At 40.8% G+C, this 24,190-nt stretch overlaps 1 protein-coding gene across 2 annotated transcripts in view; it reads right to left on the bottom strand.

Annotated features, from left to right (window-relative positions):
* Positions 1-24,190, bottom strand: part of LOC146569902 (cGMP-inhibited 3',5'-cyclic phosphodiesterase 3A-like) — an 88,078-nt gene that overhangs the window by 21,982 nt on the left and 41,906 nt on the right. For both annotated transcript variants that reach the window (XM_085282570.1, XM_085282569.1), the window contains exons 2-4: positions 18,179-18,229; positions 7,210-7,470; positions 5,180-5,337 (exon numbers count right to left, since the gene is read on the bottom strand). In XM_085282570.1, the coding sequence (XP_085138696.1) occupies positions 5,180-5,337; positions 7,210-7,470; positions 18,179-18,229 (470 nt within the window). The remainder of the gene's footprint in view (positions 1-5,179; positions 5,338-7,209; positions 7,471-18,178; positions 18,230-24,190) is intronic.

Below are 24,190 nucleotides of genomic sequence, written 5' to 3'. Positions count from 1 at the left end.
CAATTGTTTCCGGACCGTGTAAGCCAGAAGAAGCAGCTGTATCTAAGAGTGCGAGTGTGTGAGTTAATTGTGGTGTTCTCGTGACTGGGGAGAGAACCAGGTGTTTGTTTACACTCAGTAAGTGGCCTTAGCTGGGGCATGCTGCTGGGCTGCGCTAAGATATAAGACCAGGCAACGGGGCTTTGTGTACAGAAGCTTTGTGTTCAAGTATCACACTGTCACTGTGCAAACAGGACCAAACACGACGCTGGCAGGCGCAGGCTACGCAGGTCTTTGGAGGGCTGAAGGCACAAAAGAAAGCAGTGCAAAGAGTTTAATGCAGTAAAAAAAGAACTTAAGGCTTTCTAATATAGATTGATTATTACAATAAGCCTCCACTCAGACTTTTGTTAGAGCTTTTAAAAAGAGGCACAAGGTTCATTTTTGTAGAAAAATATACACAATACAACATCTAACCCTAAATACTATGAGCATCACTCTGACACCATATCAGCCAGGACTCCTTTGCAAAGTCTTTCCATAAGAGTATGGAACTTGGACAACAACACAATTTTAACTGTTTTTGCCTCCTTCCACCATCGCAGTGGATTTTAAGGTGTGATTGAAGTGCAGAGTTTCAGCTTTAATTCAAGGAGTTTAACAAAAATTTACCTTTAAGGTATTACAGTAATTTTTAGACATAGTCCTGAATATAATTTCGGGAATACTTATGGGTCTTTGGCAAAGAATTTCTAATGGGATCTCTGTTGGAATTAATTAAGTAAGTAAGTAAAGAAAGCCAGTTTGGTCATGGAACATGAGTTTAACGACCACAAACTGAAATAAAAACTGTGGGTTTGTTTACCACGAGGTGAAGACACAGCATTGCCGACTAGACTTTTTCTCCAAGGTATAAAAAAATGTAAAAAACTACCTTGGAAACAGCACACATGTGGTTTTTATGGAAAACGCTTACTTTTACAGTACGACCATTATCATTAGATAGCTTCACTTAACAAATCTTAAAGCAAAAAACTTAACAATACAAAACTAAAGTCTGGCTGGTATCACTTGCTAACGACAACATGGATGAAATCACTTGAGCCAGGGTACCTGCCCTCATTAGCCACGACTTGTACACCTGATTGAACATCGATGCCCTGTGATTGCTATTGTTTCATGCTACTCTAAAATATATATATATATATATATATATATATATATATATATATATATAAAAACACCCAGCACGCCCCTGCGGGCGGTTTATCCTTCAAGCTTGGGTCCTCTACCAGAGGCCTGGGAGCTTGAGGGTCCTGCGCAGTATCTTAGCTGTTCCCAGGACTGCGCTCTTCTGGACAGAGATCTCCGATGTTGTTCCCGGGATCTGCTGGAGTCACTCGCCTAGCTTGGGAGTCACCGCACCTAGTGCTCCGATTACCACGGGGACCACCATTACCTTCACCCTCCACATCCTCTCGAGCTCTTCTCTGAGCCCTTGGTATTTCTCCAGCTTCTCGTGTTCCTTCTTCCTGATATTGCTGTCATTCGGAACCGCTACATCGATCACTACGCCCGTCTTCTTCTGTTTGTCTACCACCACTATGTCCGGTTGGTTAGCCACCACCATTTTGTCCGTCTGTATCTGGAAGTCCCACAGGATCTTAGCTCGGTCATTCTTCACCACCCTTGGGGGCATCTCCCATTTTGACCTCGGGACTTCCAGGTTATACTCGGCACAGATGTTCCTGTACACTATGCCGGCCACTTGGTTATGGCGTTCCATGTATGCCTTGCCTGCTAGCATCTTGCACCCTGCTGTTATGTGCTGGATTGTCTCTGGGGCATCTTTACACAGCCTGCACCTGGGGTCTTGCCTGGTGTGATAGACCCCAGCCTCTATGGATCTTGTACTCAGAGCTTGTTCTTGTGCTGCCATGATTAGTGCCTCTGTGCTGTCTTTCAGTCCAGCTTTGTCCAGCCACTGGTAGGATTTCTGGATATCAGCCACCTCCTCTATCTGCCGGTGGTACATACCGTGCAGGGGCCTGTCCTTCCATGATGGTTCCTCGTCTCCCTCCTCTTTCTTGGGTTTCTGCTGCCTGAGGTATTCACTGAGCACTCGGTCAGTTGGGGCCATCTTCCCAATGTATTCTTGGATGTTCGTTGTCTCATCCTGGACTGTGGTGCTGACACTCACCAGTCCCCGGCCCCCTTCCTTCCTCTTAGCGTACAGCCTCAGGGTGCTGGACTTGGGGTGAAACCCTCCATGCATGGTAAGGAGCTTTCTTGTCTTTATGTCAGTGGCTTCTATCTCCTCCTTTGGCCAGCCTATTACCCCAGCAGGGTACCTGATCACGGGCAGAGCGTACGTGTTGATGGCCCGGATCTTGTTCTTACCATTCAGCTGACTCCTCAGGACTTGCCTGACCCTCTGCAGGTACTTGGTGGTTGCAGCTTTTCTAGCGGCCTCTTCATGGTTCCCATTTGCCTGCGGGATCCCCAGGTACTTGTAACTGTCCTCTATGTCTGCAATGTTGCCTTCTGGTAGTTCAATCCCCTCAGTTCTGACTACCTTCCCTCTCTTTGATACCATCCGACTACACTTCTCCAGTCCGAACGACATTCCAATGTCATTGCTGTATAGCCTGGTAGTGTGGATCAGTGAATCGATGTCTCGTTCACTCTTGGCATACAGCTTGATGTCATCCATGTACAGGAGGTGGCTGACAACTGCTCCGTTCCGTAGTCGGTATCCGTAGCCAGTCTTGTTAATGATCTCACTGAGGGGGTTCAGGCCTATGCAGAACAGCAGTGGGGACAGAGCATCTCCTTGGTAGATCCCGCACTTGATGGTGACTTGTGCTATGGGCTTGGAGTTGGCCTCTAGTGTTGTACGCCACATCCCCATTGAGTTCCTGATGAAGGCTCTTAGGGTCCCATTGATCTTGTACAATTCTAGGCATTCCAGTATCCAGCTGTGGGGCATTGAGTCATAGGCCTTCTTGTAATCAATCCAGGCAGTGCACAGGTTGGTCAGTCTGGTCTTGCAGTCTCGGCTGATTGTTCTGTCTACCAGTAGCTGGTGTTTTGCGCCTCTGGTATTCTTGCCAATTCCTTTCTGTGTCCCGCTCATGTATTGACCCATGTGCCTGTTCATCTTAGCCGATATGATGCCTGACAGGAGCTTCCATGTAGTACTGAGGCAGGTTATTGGTCGGTAGTTGGAGGGTACCGGTCCCTTCTTGGGGTCCTTGGGGATCAGGACCGTCCGGCCTTCAGTTAGCCATTCCGGGTGTCTCTCGTTAACTAGCAGCTGGTTAGCAGCACAAATGAACCAGCTGCTAGTTATATATATATATATATATATATATATATATATATATATATATATATATATATATATATATATATATATATATATATCTCAAAGACCATTGGAGCTCTTCTGAAAGCATATTTTTTTTAACCATCCACACAAAATGAGTTTCTAAATTCATCTGCGAGTGAAATAGGCCATGCAGTTGCAGAGTCATGCCTCATTTTACATCTGCAACATTTAGTCCAAACAATTGTTAAAATAGGTTTTGAGGGAGTTCGCAGAAGTAGCGAGGTCGCTTTTACCTGAAGCTTTGCTGACTGTAAGTATGTAAGTGAGCTGATTCAAATCTCTGCACTTGGAAGCTGTAATTTTGGAAAAAAAAATCTTCATGTATTAATTTGGGGTTTTGTTAGAATACGAGCCATAAATACATAGAGATACATTTACCGCTGCTCTTTATTTTTAACACGGGCTAATGAATGCTAATGAACAATGCAAAGGTTATCCTGAGCTGAAGTTGTATTCTCTGAATCTATGCTGGCAGTTTTCAGTGAATCTTAGAATCATCAGACGTAGCTGTCGTAAATTCTCCCACTTATTAATATTTCAGATATTAGATCAGACAAATGTTCTTATGCAGCATTTGAGAATTGCATATACACAAACCCTACTTTCCCCGTTGGTTGGTACACTACAGGAAACTGAGACACTGCTTTGAAATCCAGGGACACCCGGAAGCTTTGGTACTTGCAGACAAACGCCACAAACTGGATGGGAAGAGACTGAATAAGGTGGATGAAACACTAATAGACTCTTTCTTGTTGAGGCATATTTAATATTTTAAAATCAGAGCGTATGTGCTGTCTAGTGCTGCTTTTGCGTCACAGAAATACTGTATGCATGAAAACTCATGCGAGCATGCACAGCTGAAAAATTTCAAGCTGAAACTCCTTTGAAATTCATGAAAAAAGCATAATTTCCCCTGTGCTGCTCTAAGATAATCCAAACATAATGTTACAGTAATCACAAAGTAATTGTAAGGAATGCTATCTCTGCACTGATCACAGTAAATTGTGCTTAAACAATTCACTTACTAACCACAACAGCTTTAATACATGTGGATCCTGTGTTTATTCAAGATTTGATGCAACAATGTGATTTAGTGGGGGAAAAAAACCAAGAGGAAAAAAACAGAAAAACCTAGCACTTCCCATCAGATTCACTGCATCTGCTTTAGTACTGTATGCAAACAAATGCTTATCAGGACTTATGTAACCTCTAACTTTCTCCATCCTGCATCATATTTCTCCTAAAAAGTACAAAAAGCTTGAAAACACCTCCATAAAACCACACACTGTCTATTCTATGAAAGGCTCACAGATCGACTTTGGAGCCATGATACTTCTGTGTAGCGTGAGCCTTGTGCTATCTTCAGCACTAATGTGCTCAGGGTTGATGTGCGTCTTAGTTATTCAGGTTAATGCGTTCGCCTGTGGGGCATATTTCCATTCTGGCTCCCACTGCACACACATCCTTTTCTGAACTGTGCCACTGCTTTTCACTGACACTGATGGCTTTAGTATGACTACAGCCATAATGCTGAAAAACCCAATATCCTTCAGAGTGATTCGCATTGTAGGAGCCCTCCTTAGTGTGTTTGTGCCTCAGTCGTGTATATCTATAGTACAATAGGACTTATTCTATTCCTATTCCTTTATTTAAAAATCTAACAAAATTCCCAACAGGGATTTGAAAAAGCAAGCCATAAGGTGTAAGTGGAACTACATCTGCCAAATCTTGAACAAAGTAACCAAAGTGACTAAAACCTGGGGTCTAAAAATACAGGAGGTGCATGTGAAACAGCTGTGGCTCAGGTACCTGCACGTGAGTGCTTCATGATAGGGTTTGATGCTGGCGCTGCGGTCCCTTCGCACGGGTCCCGGCTCAATTGTGGGAAGTCCTGTGGCAGAGGTGGTGGTGGTCCACGTGGAAGAGATCCTCCTCAGAAGGCCGGGGTGGAGGCTCCGCCTCAGACGCTGCACAAAATGCACAGTACAGATACACAGTTAACCACCCCGGAAACCTATCTTATCACTTGTTGTTTAATAAAAATCGAAATCAGTGAGTGGCCGCAGGGTCAGAAAACATGACTATTTGCTTTTGTATTAAATAGATAAAAGCTTTAAAAATACTCCCACCTGTAAGATAAAGTTAATGCTTGTTTGCTTTGTCTCCAGGCAAATAAATCATCTGGATGAGATTGTTGTTTTTTCTGCACTTGGCCAATCTGAAACAAATGACGCTGGTGATAACCTGGAACATTTTTCACAATCTGCCTCGCTGGATCCAAGGAGAATAAACTCCGCATCGGACATTAGCAGGCAGCTGTGGCTCTATATAGCACTGTGCAGATGCCTTTCATCATATAGGCTTTAGCCTCTCTGCTTCTTATTCTCTCTGTAAGTCTCTTTTGTCTTGTTCTGTCAGTCACAGGCTTTCTATGTCTATTCTCTCTATTCTTCCTTCCCTGGGATTCCCAGTCTGTGCCCGTGCAATGCCTCCATCTGCTCTGTGCCATGCAGTCATTTGGCACAGCAGCTCTAAACATGGCAGACTCTCTTTCTCCGTCCTCTGCAGAGTGACCTACTAAAGATTGCCTTAGAATCCTGAATGAGCCCATTCACAACAAGGCTTCATATGCTGAGTGCTAGGACACACAAACTCATGTACAGCATTAGGAGCCATGTATCTCACTTACATTACCTTTAGAGCTTTGATGTAACCTTAGTTCCATTCACACAAATTTAAAAGAAAATCTTGTTTCTGCTATGAATACAACCATATTTACCATTTTTTTCTATCATCAAAAATCTATGTTTTTCCAATGGTAAAATTGTGCAAGGCTGTAATTTTAAATTTCCATAAAGAAAGCCCTATCACGTTAAAACCAAAAACAGAAATACATGGCACAGAAACACACACAGCAGTGTCGACATTTCATCATTTGTATAACCGTTTAAGAGGGCAGAGTGAGTTTCAACATTTAACAAGTAGTTATTTGTTTTGTCATTCATGGTTTTTTTTTGTAGCCCTTTCAATGGAGTTGCCATTTTGCAATGGAGACAGAGAACATGCCTGTGTTGGACAGAAAATGAGCTTGGAAAACCTTCACTCCTGTTATTCTCCTCCTGGGCAGGCAGAACTGGGCACATTGTCCCTCGGGGGAGGAAAGTCTTAATGAGCACAGTTTCGCAGGCTACTCCACAGGTGCAGTTCATCTTGACTACTTTTCCACAGTTCAGATGATGTAAACGTGCACCTGTCAGACCAGCGACGTGACAACACTTTCCACAACGGCCAGAACAGGTATCGCATAGCTGGACGGTCATGGAGGAGGTCCAGGTTTGCTTACACGCTTGTCGGTCTTTGCAGCCTTTAGAGGAATACATTCACCTCCATGTCGCCTCTCCTCTTCTACTCCGCTCCTCACATTCGTGCGCACACACTCTGTATGGCTCTGCACATCTGTCATGTTGACACAGCTGCAGCTATGAAGGGAAGAACAGTGCTCCAAGCGCTCTATTTTTCTTCACTCAACTCTACAAAAATACTCCTTCATTTGATGCTAAAAGTTCTGAGAGCAGGAAGCACTCATTAGCTGAAACATGGGCTAAAAGATTAACATGTGTGGGGAGTGCTGTGTGGTATATAAATCATTTGGCCTTAATAAGGTGGACCACATTTCCATCCAAGGAATATTTCACTGTTTCCAAATAAAATTATTTTGTTTCAGCCTCTTGACTACTTCTGATTAACACGTTTGACTTTTCTTTTAAGGATGAAAAATATCCCTTCTTTCATCTTTGGTTCCAAGGGCTACATTTCTTTGTGTTAACTCATTTTGTTACCTTGTGGATGGATGTCTTCTCTCCTTTCTCAGGTACCTCCTCTGAGTCAGAGCAGGTGTAGACATCGCTGGGGTTATGCAGGGGGGCAGGGCGTGGCCGGTGCAGGGGCTGGAAAGTGAGCTGGGTGGTAAGCATGTTGCTGACGGCCCGCAGCGACGTGCAGGTGTTGGGTGGGAGAGAGGGGTCAGCCAGCAGGTCTGTAATTAGTCCATGGGCTTCTCCCATCACTGCTATGTCCACCATGACAGTTGTGCCTGATGACTGTAGGATGACAAGGAGACAACGAAGAGTTAATCATCATTGCAACAGTAGCTGATGTGAGCTGATGCTAATTAACGGCTGAGTCTGATAGTGGCCGTGTTCCGCTTCTCGATGGCAGGCATGAAGAGCGGGTGTGTAAACTATGTCAGCAGCTCCTTTCTGAGTATATAATGTGGTTAACTGTGACACCTGAATTTCTTTTGTTGTTTATGCTAAAGAACTGGTAGTCAAACTATGCTGAAGGTTAGATGGTGTTTTTACATTAAGACAATTTCTTTTTTAGTGACTACTTTTAGGATAAACTGGAACATTCTGTCATGGAAATCATGGACTGAGAAAAAACACTTCCAGAAATCATTGTCTGTGAACACAAGTCACAAAGATGAGACCATATGTGAACATGATTCAGAAACACTGTTTTTCTGGCCAAAACACACTTCAAAAGCCTTCATGTCTGGTGGCATGGGGGGTGTATTAGTGCCTATTCAGCTAGCTCATCTGGAAAGGGAGCAGTCTTTTTAAGGAAGGCCTTTCATATTTCAGCAAGACAATACTAAAGCACACATAAATCTTTCACCAAGTGAAGACATTTTATGAGATGAAAAATCTAACATTTTTTCTTAAAATGGTAAATTGTCTCAGTTTAAACATAAACATTACATATAAACATTTTCTATGTTCCATTGTGAATAAAATGTGAGTTTATAAGATTTGCAAATTACGGCATTTTACACAGTGCCCTAAAACTTTTTTCGGAGTTGGGGTTATAAAACCTTTAAAAACTATAAGACCTGTAAGTCCTAGAATCAAAGGGAATCCATTGACATGCCAAATAATCACTGGATGTTATTTGGCCTGCCAGTGTCAGTGGCTAATATTTATCTGGGTGGCTGTAGCTCAGGTGGCAGAGCCGGTCAGCCAATAATCAGAAGGTTGGTGGTTCGATCCCAGGCTGCCTCCTGGCTGCATGCCAAATATCCTTGGGCAAGATACTAACCCCATGTTGCCTACTGGTGGTGGTCAGATTGTTGTACAAGTTGTTATTCTAGCAATTTATGCTGTGGTATCTGTTGATTTTCAGTCTTGAATTCCAGTGCATCCTTAAGAATTTGAACTTTTAAATAAACAGTTTGGAATATATGAATGGCACGTCTTTATACAGCACTCTGCTAGTAGTCAAGTTACTTGAAAAAAGTAATCAGTAACCAATTACTGATTACTTCCCCAAAAAAGTAACCCCGTTACTTTACTGGTTACTTATTTTCAAAAGTAATTAATTACTTAGTTACTTTTTAAAAACACGATTTACAACCTGAATAGGTGATAAAGCGATAGATCTTTCAGCCCAATTCTGCTTTTTCTGCATAATCCATCATACAAAATGTAATCAAATGGAAAAGTCCCTTTTTAAAACTTGTTTTATTAGTTTTAATCTTTTAACTTTATGCATCAAGCAAACATTTAATTATATGCAACATTCTCTGACTGGAAGATATTTGTTTAACATTTAAACCTATTTTCTGCACATTCCAGCACATATAATTTTTTTTTTTTTGCGTTTACACTCACTCTTTCAAATAGATGCAAGTAAAACACAGCAGAAAATAAATAAAGTCAAAGACTCAGCGGTCCTGTTGCTCTATTTTCACCTGTAAAGCAGGAGTGGCGTAGGCGGAGGTTTACACTGGTGCAGGTGTGCTGCAGCGGTTAGTTGAAGAATCCGCGAGTTTCTCTGTGAATTTCCCATTACGTGGTAGCGCACTCGGTGCTTGCTTGGAAGTTTAGGGGTTTTTTTTCACTGTAAAAATAAGTTTTCTTCCCACGCACAACGCTAATGGACGCTAATGTTTTTGTCACTTTTTATGGAATCAAACTTAAAGTAAGGTCAGTACTTCCACGCTTTAAACGCTGCACGCTCATACTCTCTCCCACAATTGATATGTGATCCATTGTTGATCTGCACACAGCTGTTGCCACGAATAGCGCACTCGCTTACGTCACTGTCATGAGACATTCTGCAAAAAAATCACGGTTTTAGTAACGCAGTAACGCAGCGTTCCTACGGGAAAGTAACGGTAATCTAATTACCGTTTTTGCAATAGTAATCCCTTACTTTACTCGTTACTTGAAAAAAGTAATCGGATTACAGCAACGAGTTACAAGTAACGCGTTACTGCCCATCTCTGGTCATTAGACAACATTAATCTTTGGCTCTCTTCCATTGTGTCTTTGTCCTGTCATCCTCTCCTCTGCAGATAGCCACCCTCCCTGAGCCTAGTTCTTCTGCAGGTTTCTTCCTGTTAAAAGGGAGTTTTTCCTTCCCACTGTCTCCAAGGCATTTGCTCATATGCGTCATGTAATTGTTGGGGTTTTCTCTGTTTTGTTGTAGGGTCTTTACATTACAATATAAAGCGCCTTGAGGCAACGGTTGATTTGGCGCTACATAAATAAAACCGAGTTGAATTGATTTGATATGAATTGAATTCATGTCATGATGTTACTGTATGGTATATGTAAATGCAGTGTTGGTGGCTTGTGTGTGTGTTTCAGAAGTGACTAAATAGAAATTTGGGATTAAGTATATATTCAGGATTATGCATTTTAATTCAATGCTGTCTTTCTACGGGGCATTAAAACATGACTGAAAAATTAAATGAGACAACAATCTATGAATAAAATCTTAAGCATTAAAAATATACAGATCTTGATTTTCCTGCTTTCCAGTGGTGTCTGTGCATATAATCATTAAAAAAAAATTATTAAAAAGTTCAAAGTCATCAATTGCTTTGTTCAACTTTTACAGCATATCTTTTATGTAGAGTGACGCTGCGAAATCCCTTGAAATGTGCATTTAGTTCAGGAAAAAACAACAACATCAGAAAACAAATTATACAAATGCTAAGTAGCCAATCGCATAAATAAACAAGATCCAAACCCAACACATAAAGATATAAAAACAAGAAATAGTCCTTTTTGTGCCACTATTAAGTATAGAAATATATTCAGTAGTAGTGTTAGACTTTGCCAGGGTTTGTTTTATAGCTGTGGTGTTACACAGGCACACATACAAACACGCAAACTTACATCCACTCATAGATCAAAGTCTTTATTTTTGCCTTATATGGCTCTTTTTAAAACATGAGAAGGAGGAGTACAGCGATGTACTTCACAGTAGTAGACCTCGATATTCTAGCAGCCTGTTAACTATCCGCATAACAACATAAGTTTGAAACACGTTCAGCACAGATGTGGATTACTTGATCCTTGTTGAATGGACTCATTAGCAGTGTCTCAAATAGAATCTGACCTTTGGCCTCCTCACTCCTGACCTCTCAGATGGCCAACAGCCATCGTCTGTTTCTGACCGTCTGCTGCACAGCTTTCAAGGCATCGGCGCTGCGCGAGTCAGCCTTGTTTTCACAGGGTAAAGTGAAAAGTTCACAACCCACTCTTAATTGCTGTGCCTTGAGCAGTTGAACAACCACAGCTAAACACAGGTCAGTCCTGGCTGCCAGCTAATTTATCTAATAAGCCCACGAGTTCCCTTTTTCCCCCAAAGAATGTTATCAGATTTTTTTCTCCCCCCAGTGTCCCATTCACTTTGACACCAGCTGCCGGGCACCCAGATTTATTTTATTTACACTGGCTAAGTAGCAAGCGGTTGACGTTAACAACACGTGTGTATACCTTTCATTCGTCTCCTCTTGTGGGAACAGAGAAGGTCTCGCATTTTGTTTTCCTAGTATCCTATCAGATAAGTTGGTGTATTTATACACGTTTTCCTGTTGGTCTGCAAGAATACAAAAGGCATGTGTTCTCTGAGTTTAAGCAAAGTCCTCCACATAGGGTGACCCACGCATGATGACACGCAGACATCCTCTAAAAGGCGAATGGAACACTTCTGGACAGATCATCGTTTATCCCCGCTGCCCTCTGTTGTCCCGCTCACATTTCCTATACTCTTTTACTTTACACTGCGAGCATGAGATGTAAACACCTGTCTTTCAGCTCATTTATTGCCTGATTTAAGAGTTCGCTAAATAGGGGGTTAAACAAAAGTATGGTGGCTGAAAAACATCTGGCTGGACAAAAACAACAGTGATCCTTAGGGGGTCTCAGTGGCTCCAAACGCACATGCACGTACACACGCAAACTCATCTGCTACTTCTGCAAACTCTGTCTTTTGTTTTCACGCGACAGCCGCAACTCCGAAGCGAAGTGAAAACATAAAGAAGGCACTAAAGTCTGATAAGTGAATACAGAGAGGGCATCATTTTAAGCATGCAATGCAAGGACAGATGAACACTCGGTAAGGAATATGAACACTGCATGACTAAGTGGCCATAAGAGGATGTTAATGATGAAAGCACCGGGTCTGAAACTGAACTTACAGTAAGCAACTTAAAGCTAAGAGCAGGACATGAACATTCAAGCGTAGTGAAAGACTCCAGGTGCTGGGTTAGTGTTTGAGGTGGGAGTTTTTGGACACAGTGGAATTCGTAGTATTTCTATTACTCGAAAAGCTAGCGAAGCCTGTCTGCTATCCGGTTGTTCAGTCTGACGTCACTAGCCGTGTCTGGGTCTAAACTCCGCTGCAGGTCCATATATCAAACGATCACTATGGCATTACTGAGAGTTGAAAAACTGTCTAAAGTCTTTCATCTTTAATAAAATGATCAGCGTTCTGCTCTACCAGGTGTAACAATTGAGTTTGGCATCAAGGCATCCATGAAAACGGAATTTATGACATTTAACGGAGTTAGAAGTTAGCAGGGAGTTGCCTCGCTAGCTTCTATCTAAATACAATATAGCATGTCCTGACTGCGGGGTTTTGGAAACAAATTAAAACGTACAGCTCTGCTATCACTTCCAACATAAATGAAGACAGAAAACTAAACAGCAGTGACGTTTGTAGGGTTACTGAAGTTGGGCTAGCTGGTATATAATGATGTGCTACGTGACTGCTAGCGAAACAGCTATGTTAGCATAATATAAACAAGCTAACTTTTTTTTCACTCGATAAAAGTTAACGTGAGTGTTCTCGGTGGTCAGGAACAAATGTAATCGCATGGCAGGATGCTGTAAAAGGACCAAACTTCAGCCAGGAGAACAACTGAGATAATCCATCCACAATACGAGGTTAGTCATTAATATACTGCTGCATGGGCTGTAGTTACATCCTAAGGTTTTAAAAACTGAGCTTAAATAAATGATTAGCGGTAATAAAAGCCGAGGGAGGTCAACAGGGATCACTGACTGTTTTAGGAGCTTTTTGAGATCAAATAGAAGAAAATACATAACATTAAACATGTTAACAACACAAAAGCCATATTAAAATCAGACTACTTTAGACCCGGAAGTAGGATTCGTCGCGTCATCACTGAACAACCGGATAACACTTAAGCCATTCCCTTGCTCTGTGAGACCTATATAAAATTTAGACATGAGGAGTTTAAACTTTGAGCTATTAAAAGCACATTGTAGGAAACATAAAGAATGTGAAATCCCAACTATCCCTGCCTTTCAGCTTTTACTTATGCCTCAAAAGATGCGTCTTGCCCAGAAAATACCTCCCGATGTTCCCAATGTTTCAACAGTCTGCAACATAACACTTGAGAATCATCAATGGATGTCCTGGAATAGATGACATTGTAAGTGAGTTATGTAATATCCAAAAATTATATAAGCACTTTGTGTAAAGGTTAGATGTTTGGTCTAATTCATAGGCAGGCTTCACTTGGAGACAGATGTGACCGCTACAAAATAGACCTTTCTTCACTTAGACACATGCGTGTTTGTAAACTAAATAATGATCAAATATATTCAAACAATGGGTTTTAACATTTAGGAATAGTACATCGTACATATGGTTATTCCTTTAAAAAAGAACTTATGCTATTCTCCTTCACAATTATTAAAAGTTTGAAATTTAGAAAAGTTTGCGCACTTGCTAAGAGATCAACAAGAAGGTACATGGTGTTATTAATTATTTAACAACACTGAGCCAAAAAGCAGAAGCACTGTGTGAAAAAATAAGTGCGCCCCATGATTCAGTAGTTTGTCTAACCGCTTTTACAAGCTGCAATAACTTAAAGTAATCATTTTCTATATGACTTTATCAGTCTCTCACGGTTGTGGAGGAATTTTGGCCCATTATTTTTCACAGTGTTGTTTCAGTTTAGTGAGGTTTACGGGTATTTGTTTACACATAGCTCTCTTAAGGTCAGCATTTCAATCAGGTTGAGGTCTGGACTTTGACTGGACCGTTGCAACACCTCGATTCTTCTCTTTTTCTGCCATTCTGTTGTAGATTTGCTGCTCTGCTTGGAATCATTGAGCATACATATCACAGCCTGGCTGCCTTAGTAATTTGAACACAAATCTTTTAATATGTCAAATAAAATCCTTACTAAGAATAATAACGATTTGTATTTACTAACATAGAGTTTCTCCAAGCGTTGCAGGGTCTGATCTTGGGATGGATTTGCTGGGACGTTCACGCCTTTGCTAGGATGTCCACTTATGGCATTGTGTTAACTAATTCAGTTGATTTTTGTTGAATAAATAATGAGACGGTGTAGTATGCTGTGTTTTGGAGTTGATTTGAGGCTGTATTTATCTCATTTTAAGACCCGCTAAAGACTTTCTTTTTTGCAGATTTTTTTTAATTATGTCCTGCTATGCAAAACCATAAAGAAGGTGTAATATTTTTTTAACCATGACTGTAAATGCAGCTTGCTAACGAAGTTTGCTGAAGTTAGCCAATTACTTTGCACTCCACTCTCGTCTAAATATGGCTACTCCCAGCTCTCAAAAGATCCTGTCAGCCATAATTATTTAAAAGTCCAAAAAACAGTGGGAGGCCTTGTGCTGGTTAAGCTCATCTTTTATTTACAGTCTATGTTAACTAAGTTAATTTTGCTGACTCGATAGTTGTTTAAAAATAAACAGAAAAGTTCAATTTAATCACAACAACAGTTGCCTCCAGGCTTGACAAACGTGGCTACACTCCTGCTTGTAGCTATAAAGCATGTTTTGCATTAACCTTTTACAAAAAGCTTGCTGATCTTAACCACCAATTTATCCTCCTAGTTTGATCACAAAATTACCAGAAATGTGTGCCCTATTAGTCACACACTCCGAACTGTTAGGGGGTTGACATGCTACATTAGGTAAACCTGACTACCATCATCAATAAACAGAATTTATGACTGCTCAAAAAGCTAAGTCATATACTAAACCATGCATGAACAGTCTGTTATGACATTGTACAATGAATAACAGCAGTGCACATGATCAATGGTCTTAATTGTTTATGTGAACACACTTTAGAACCGTACATCAATAGCCATGCCATAGATTAGCACCCGAGCAGCAGTTCATATAAACTAAACTGAGGGCCATTCAAAACAAACCAGCAATCATTCCTGAAGAGTGAGAGTCTGTTTTTTTTCCTCTGTACTAATATATGGCCTATACGCAATTGTGTAGGTAGGTTTAGCTGTAGAAATGTACCGCAAAATACAATGTGTTATTAGCGGATGCTTCTTAGTAGGGGTTAACCTGAAGATGACCTGACCTCACGATAAACAGTTAATTTAAAGGCCTATGACACTATGTTTAATTAATTTTAAATATATGCACAAACTGTACATTTTGGAGAATTAGCTGTTACAAACAACATTGCTGACCAGTGCAACCACCCAGAACAGTGGAAATATGATTACTGGTGTTCCTGCTGTGTCCCCATGTCTTTTGCCAAAAACTTTGAGGATGACAGATGAAATATACTCGGTGCAACAAACAAAATCCTAATCCTTCTGTCTAATGATGATTATTAATGGAATACACAGACAGGAAGGTCACATATTTGTAATTTTTGAGAGAGTCCACTTGATGCACCTTTAACCTCTCGGCTCACTCATCTAAACATACAGTCATCTGAGCCTCTAGTAAAGTAACAGTGATATGTGGGCCTCTGAAAATTGTGCAATGGTGAGAATATAATGTGTCCCAGAGGGAAGCTGAAGGTCCGGCAATAATGTAAGCAACTCTGCTTTTTCATAAGGTACATATACTGCAGAGCTTATTTTGCAATTAACCCCACGCAAAAAAAAAAATAAAGAAAAAAAAGAAAAATGGGAAGAGCAAGAATGTTCTGAGCAAGAAGCTGGGGAATATATCTGAAAATAATTTAGTGTGTTCCTTACTTTGACTTTATTTACCCAAAACTTTGACCACCTTTGAAATAATCATTACCATGCAGTTTTCAGTTTCAGCGGTAGCGCAGCTAACGTAATGGCCTTGATTGCATCTGTCGGGTTGGATTAGGCGAACAGAAGCTAGGGAGACGACGATGTTCTCTAGAATAACAGAGGAGTGATACAGTATGAATCACAGCATAAGGGTAACACAAAACTCCACTGAGACGCTCCGAAATCCCAGCCAAAGCTCGTGAAGCAGCACTACCCTTCTCACTTTCAGACCAACGCTCGGCCCCACTGCGACCCAACTCTCCTCACAAACCTTCCGACTGACTGAGCCAGGTCCCGGCTCTGCAGCCAGGGTACAATTACACGCTATTATATATTTTATTAAAACGTGGCTCGTCTGGGAGGTTGTACGAGGTGTCAAAACAAAACAAAAAAGCATAACTGCCTCATTTATGATTTACTGGGAAAGGTCAAGCCCACTGACCCTTCACATTTCTCTTCCACATATTTCATTGTGTATAATTCCAGCAAAGGAGCCCACTAATATAGCTAATATGCAAAAAACAGAAGCTGTGAGACAGAGTGGTAGAGGCAGAAGCTAAAAAAAGGATATATAAGAATATATATATATATATATATATATATATATGTGTGTGTGTGTGTGTGTGTGTGTGTGTGTGTGTGTGTGTGTGTGTGTGTGTGTGTGTGTGTGTGTGTGTGTAAAACCAGAGGTTAATGTATTCATCATGAGCACATCAGTGCACACACTCATGTGTTTAGAGAATATGAGCAGATATACTAAAATTAAAAGTAATTTGAAAAAACTAAGTCTTAAAAGTGGCAATTCATCTATATTATTCCATTTTTTATTTATTTTTTTCAGGCATTGGATAGTCAAAAGCACAAGTAGTTCAGTGTTTTCATTCTATATCACCCTTAAATTCACTCTTGCCACAGGACACTGCGTAATGAGAAAATAATCTACTAGATTCTTATTATGGGACCAACCACAAAGACGTCAGAGAAATTTTCCAACTTCCAAACTTGCAGTTTCAAAAATGTTGATCAGTGTTTGAAGCGCTCACAGCGATTTCTGAAAAATCTTCTACATGACTGCGATGTCATGCTGTAATTTAGAATAACATCCACAAAATCTGGGCCTACAAGTACTCTTTTCTCCGATAATCTCCTCGGGTAATATTCCAAAACCGATGTATCTCCAAGTTGAATACAAATATTTAAAAAGCTCTTTTCCATACATAACTTCACTGTCAATTCCTAAGCTAAAACATCCACCGCAAGCTTTGCACGGGGGAAAAGAAAAAAAAGAAGAAGAAGAAGATGTGGTTTGGAAAATGAGCCTGCTAATGTGTGCATGTTGGCGAATGTGACGCAGTGGAGATCAATCAAGCGCTCCGGTTCTCTCTGTGTGATTTACACACGCTATGAGGTGCTATAGTGAAGTGCAACCGGCCTCTCTGACCGACAACGTGGTCCAAGACAGCGGAGCCAAGGGAAAATAGCCACAAGATGGAGAGAGATGCCAACATAAGCCCCGACTTCTTACATGTCTTGTCAGTCCTTGGACTATTACAGGATTCCACTGACGAATGCACTGCACTAGTCCAAATAAAAAAGACAGAACTGACCACTGAATCTAAATGGCAGCTAAGGGAATGCATCAATCAAAAAATATGTGCTCGCTGGCCTCGGACAATATTTTAAGAGGGTAGCATGCGATTGAAAATTTCTTCTCCGTGAGGGGAGCGGGATTTTACTGTAAGGCTGATTTTAGCAAAACTGCATTAGCTGTATCTCTTGTTAAATTATATGCTGTAATTTTCAAGTCTAATCCTGCTCTGTACAGTTTTTGACACTATCCCCCCACTCTGCCTTACCCTGAACTACAGCTTTTGCAACATCTGTTGCTACTCAAGCATACATCGTCAGCAAAGACACAGCGTCTATTTATTTCCAAAGGATATCCTCCTGATAGGAGACCATGCAGTACAGGACACACGCATAGTGTATACGGCCACGCCAGTGCCAAGGGCATTGTTTGTTATCCGTGTCCTCCAGAGTCCTGCCCTGTGGCACTGTAGCAACTCAATACATAAATTTAAACATACACATGCGCACACAAAGATGGAGATGGTACAGTAATGTCGAGGATGTGGCTGTGCCTGCCCTCTACAAGCTGCGTCCCCTACACTGAACTATTCCCTTGATCTTTGGTGGCTTTCGCAGCTCCTCAGAGCCAACTCACATGCACGCGTCCTTTAAACTAACAGTGCAACAAGGACACTGGTGGGAAGAGAAATGCTGTTTAAGCACTACTAAAATAAGTGGGTGTGAACAGGCCAGTTAGCGGTAGGGTTTATGGTGTTTGCGTCATTTATAAGGTGCATGTAGGCGAATACTAGAGATCGGGGATGTAGATCCTGTTCTCTCTTCTCTCTGTCTCTCTTTTTCTTTTTCTTGTGGACACTGCTAACCTGTGATCCTCGGGAGCCTCTCTTGTGGTCCCAATCCGAACGGGGGAGCATCTGTGGGAAACAAAAACAGAAACATGTTCAAACCACAGTCCTGCACATCCTGTTTCTGTTCGCTTCCTACAACAGCAGCAGCGCCACCATAATGCAGATAAACTCTGCTCAAGCAGAATAGAAAGGAAAAAGAAGCAAAGAAGTGGAAGAAGTGTGGGGGAAATGGAAACGCTCATAAAAGCAAAAATGGGTTTTGTCTATTTTTTTCACTTTCCATTAAGCACAGACGTCTAATGCAATTTCACAGTCAGGTTTGGTTTACTTTAGCTCTTATTCACCGCCTAAGGGGCTGTTGAAGGCTGAGGATTTTTACGCTGTTTAATTACCAGCCACTGTGTCCTCCCACAGGCCTTGTAAACCCGTTTTCCACCTTCTTGGGAGTAACTAAATGCAGGAGTGCAGCGACTGTCACTGATGGTTGGTGGGCACACTGCAGAGCCAAGTCAACGTTAGCCACCCCTCTGCCCAACTGGCTCTGTTAGGGCTTTCTGCCCCATAAGTGAGAAGTCCTGAGAACCCCAGCAGGCTGCTTTGACAAATTGCTGCTGCACACACTGAGGCAAGAGGCTCCAGCATAAGAGCCAATTTGATAATTCAGGTGTAATTTACTGTGTCAGTGTAGGTCATTGAGTTGTGTCATGCTGTGAGTAAAAACATTAGGAAAACAGTGGGTTTTCATTTGCCGGTGCTGTGGGCTTGTGTGGGCTTGTGTGGGCAGCGCTGTTGTTTAGCTTTTTTTCCCCCACAGTGCTGCTTTGTTTTAAACAAATGCAATTTTAGAGTTATTGTTACTGCTGCCCAATTAGGGTAATTTAGTTTTATATATTTTTTTGCCTTCTTGTACCCATTAATGAACTGGGATTGTACCTTCTTAATAAACTGGGATTTTACCCCCACTACACTTTGGAGGCCAACAGAAAATTTCCTTTTTTATTCACAGCATTTAAATTTTTATTCAAAAAAATTTGTTAATTTTAAGTGTCATTTTTTACAATTGGGAAAAAATGCCTCGGTTTACGGCCAGGTGTACAAAATCACTGAAAAAAATTAAGCAGGTTATTGTTTTTGTTACTGGGTACTTCAAATCTAAAGTATGTGTCTTTAACGTTAAATAATTAATACTCAATAAGCAGCAATCAAAAATAAAGTTTTGGTAATAAAGCTTCTGGGTATTATCTATGAACAGTTTCACACTTCATCTGCACTGCGTGGGCACCGTTTAATCACACGTGATTGACAGTGGCCAAAATAAGCAAACAACCCTCCAGCTGTCACCACACTTGAAGTCAAGTATTGCTAAAATCCAGCAAATCCTTTTTTCCATCTGAGCTCTACCTACTTCTAAATTGTGAAAAAAGAAGAAGAAGCAAAGACAGAAACTTCTCATGTGAGAAAACAGAAGCAGCTCCAAATTTGGGAGAAAGTCGCACAGGATCCATCGCTCATAGTCAGAAGTAGTAGGTTGTTTAGCAGTGAGGGGAAACAGTTTTTAAGGTCTTGAATTTAGGAGTCACAGCAGCTTTAAATTGCTTTAATAAGCAACAGCTTCGACATATTTTGTGGCAAAATGTAAAGTGCAATCTGCTGTTAAGTTTGTGGGACAGTTATTGTATCGCTCATCCTTTTAGTCAAGGTTTTCACAACAATGGGTACTGCAGCACAAAATGTGGTGACCGTGACAGAGAGCAAACAAGGTCACTGCTATATAATGTAAATCACTCTTTAGGTGCAGCTGACGTGCCACAGTTTTACAGTTAGGATGTTGAATAAAACACAATGTGAAGGGTTTACCCAAAACATACTCTTGTGCTTTGGCAATGACTGTATGCACGATAACATCTGTGAGTTGCTTTAAACTACTTCGAGCTTGAACATACTGTCTCATGCACTAACAGAGCTATACTCGATAGAGTACAAAAGGAAGTCAACAATCAAATGTGTAAAAGGCGTATGTTCATGCAGTGGATGTAAATCACTGTAGACAATAGTATTACCCAGTCAGTGCTATTTGTCTTATTCTTTACAGCTCTAATGACAGCTTTTCTTACAGTATGGAGCTGGCAGTAGGCTACTCTACAGTTGCGCTAGAGTCGAACTCCATTAGAAAGTCCTAGTATCAGTGAGTCTCTCCAGGCGCACACGAGTAAACAGCCTTTCTGTTTGACGATCTTATATAACCCAACCTTTCATCTCCTTGCTCTGAGAGACGGACATAGACTATACAGAAGTCTACACGCTGCCTTTGATGTGCCAAAAAAAAAACCCCACACACAATACCTAAGCTGAGCACAACATTTGAGTCGTGCCGATAGCCTCTTGCGCAGAGTGACTTCCCCGGCCACAGAAGTTTATTTTTTCTGAGAGTACTCAAAAAAAAATGTTAATACATGTGCATGTACAGTAGCTGCTCTTCTCAAACGGTGGGTGCAGTTGGATGCCAGTATGTGTGTGTGCGTTTAACCACAGATGGAAAATCACTTATGCTTTTAAATACAAGCTGCCAGTGCTAGAATAAACAATAAGCAAACAAATGCACACACATCATCTGTTTTAAAGAGGCAAAAAGCAACAATATGAGTCTATAAGAAAAAGAACTAGATGACTAAACATCAGTGTATACAATCTACAGCAACTAGAAGAAAGAAAGTAAGTCTTGGTTTTGCTTTATGTTTGCTTTGCTTCGAAGGGATCGAGGAGAGTGGTCAAAGATAATACTTAAAACACATGAAAGGTCACTGCCAGTATCATTTCTGAAGAGGTAAAACCACACATGAATGATTTCTTAGATATCTCCTGGTTTTCGTGGACACTGTCCAGACAGCATAACACAGCTGAAGCAGTAAAACTTTCAAATGGACTTGTTTTTGTTCTAAAGCTCCAGTACACCTACTGGGAAAAATAACAACTTTGTAGAAGTTGTGCCCTTTGTTTCACCCTCTGATTCATTATTCCGGGCCATAAGTCAGAATAAGCCAGGTCTAATGGTGGTGATTTGAAAGTAGAGTCGTCTCTTTCAGACTTTCTGCTGTAGTTACCTGAATAACATGACGCACTCAATAAGCTCCGAGGCATTTTTATGAGACTCTTGTTATAATCTGAATGAGTGGTACTCGTCAGTAATAGTAATAGCAGATTACTTCACTTTATAAGATGCAGCCAGACTGAGGCTCCTTCCGTAAAATAAGATGGAAATAAGTAACAGGAACAAGTAACCACATTACACTATACATTCAGTCCTTCTTGCATTTATACTACTTGCCAATTGGAGTGGGAAGGCAATATTTTCAGTTGTGACAAAAAGCTGACACTGTCTATCTGCCTGACCCACAGGACCTGCTATTTTGGTTCCTTTATTTGCAGCTGCACATAAAGTTCAAAGGACTGGCTGAAGGTGAATTTAAACCAAAAGGGTGAGGTGGTCAGTAAAGTGACTCTTAGCCAGTCACATCTCTGGTCTCGTTGCTCTGAAGGAAGTGCACCAATCACAGTGAAGCACGCCAACAATAGGTGGAAATAAAGCGTAAAGAAGCTCTTTAAGGACATCGGTCTGCATGGTGCAGAGCAGCATGGCATGAACACAAAAGTAAAATCTGCAGCCAGAGAGAGAAATGGTGTGAGTGCTATTTAAAGTACACAGCACTGATAAATAAAACCACACTAACCAATTTATATGCTCGCGTCTCAGCTATTTTAGTTTTATTTCTAATTATCTCGCGTAAATAACTGATCACATTTGACTGTAAAATGCAGCGCAGCAGGATTTGCATCATAACGCATTACAAGAATGAATAAGGATGCTCTTACACTGTAATGGGGATCAGCCAGGCACAATATCCCAACCAAGCTGTGATCTCATGGCTCAAACAGTACCAGCCAAGTAAACTCCCAACCGTCCTCAAGCATAGAGTGTTAAGAGGGCAGCTGTGTGGATTCCAGTATACAGAAAATGACCTTTCTACCACCATGGCACGCTGCCGTGCCTCTGAGGTGCTGGGCAAACACCATGGTGTCAAAGCACAAACAAACTACTGGAATATGCTTGTTGTTTCACTTGCTCCCGCCAATATCCAGCTGAGAACCACATCTCTGTGGCTGTGAAGTGGTGGGAGCTGCAGCAGCAGCACCTATAGCACCACTTTTACTGTGACTAACCAGAAGCCTCACAGTAAACACTTCCCACTGTTATCAAGTTAAACAAGATGAATTATTTTGAACAACGATATGGGTTATTTCCTTTCTTTTTTTTCATTATGTTCTGCATATTTATATAATAGTGTATTACGTAATATCATATATAAATATATATATATATATATATATATATATATATATATATATATATATATATATATATATATATATATATATATATATATATATATATATACATACATAGGGCTGTTAGAAGCTGGGATGAGAAGTCGGTGCCAGCCGATCACCCTGTTAGAGAAGAGGGAGGGAGAAAAAGAGCTGTGTCCAGGTCTTTCAGTATGGTCGGGTTAATTAAGGTGCTGTTGTGAGGCCAAAAGATCAGTCTGCAGGATTTCCAGTGAGCTTGACCCAAAGGTTTAATGAAGCACCTCTGTGTCCAATTAAACTCTCACTTACGGTTAGGTCTGCAAAGTCATGAATTCACACATATGTCCGTTACACACGCACGCGAACTCGTTCATACATGAGCACACACCCACCGCCTCGAGGTCTCTGAGTATTTCCTTTCTTTATTTTCCTTTGTTCTTTTATCTGTGCACTGTGTCAAAGATATTCTGATGTCTGTAGTGTTTGACTCAGACATCCCTGCACTCGCTTTCACTCTAGCTGACATAAAGAAAGTAGGTCAGATTCTACTAAGTCTTTCTATATGAAAGCTTCAGAAATTATAGCGGCTTAGCCCTAAGGACACCATCAAGGCAACAATCAAAGAACTTTATTCTCCCTTTCATGGGTGTTAGAACCACAGTAAAACTCTACTTTGCTCGCCCTACCTTTGACAACGAGGTGTAGTCTTGTTTTACACCTGCAGGTGGAGGTATTCTCATGATTAGTGTCACGAGTACGGTTTCTCCTGGGACGCCCTTTGAAAAGTTTTGTTTGTTTGTTTTATGAGTTTTAGAGACATTTTAGAAAATAAGTATATTGTGATAACAAATATGCAATAATATCAGGATTTAATAATGGTAGCATTTGGAATATAACACAGAATTTAGACCAAATCATATAGGGGTTTTCTCAGGATAAACTTTAATATCTTAGTTATCTACCAGCTACACTCTGGACACATGATCGATCTGCTTGGTTTACCAGGGTCTTGTTATAATTTCCTGGCCCTGAAATCTAGACAGATAAAGTCCATTTAGCTCGGAGAATTGGACCCATGTTAATGATAAAAGTAATCATAATGGTGCACAAGTGTGATCATTAAGGTTTTCTTTTTACCCTGTATTGTAATCTCCAGAGGTGGGACCAAGTCATTGTTTTGCAAGTCTCAAGTAAGTCTCAAGTCTTTATCCTCAAGTCTCAAGTCAAGTCTCAAGTAATGTCAGGCAAGTCAGAGTCGAGTCTCAAGTCACTGGTGTAAAAGTCCGAGTCAAGTCACAAGTCTGAAACTTTGAATTTCAAGTCCTTTCGAGTCTTTAAAAAAAACAACGAAAAAATAATGTTGCAGTTATATGCTAAATGTAAATATTAGACCATGTAATTTTAAAATCTGTGTTTTTCTCAACACATGACAAAATAGTGAACTTAGAAAATATACACAAATTGTGAAATTGCACCTCTTTAAAATGCAGCTCAATTAAACCTAGCTCCTAGAATAATTTTCACCGACAGTTCTGAGATAAGCTGCATGTTATTCTTGGATGCGGTTGTAGGACCAGCTTTAAAATCGCATGACAAAAATATCATACACATTAAAAAAAAACTGTATCACCAACGTAGCCTGGACAACATTTGCTAGTTAGA

Source organism: Mchenga conophoros, linkage group LG7 (genome assembly GCF_057382185.1).
Source record: "Mchenga conophoros isolate Kocher_MC1m ecotype Shallow Benthic linkage group LG7, M_conophoros_male_GT1.1, whole genome shotgun sequence".
Lineage (NCBI taxonomy): Eukaryota > Metazoa > Chordata > Actinopteri > Cichliformes > Cichlidae > Mchenga > Mchenga conophoros.
The sequence above is the reverse complement of the archived record's forward strand: the minus strand, read 5'-3'. Positions and strand labels throughout refer to the sequence as shown.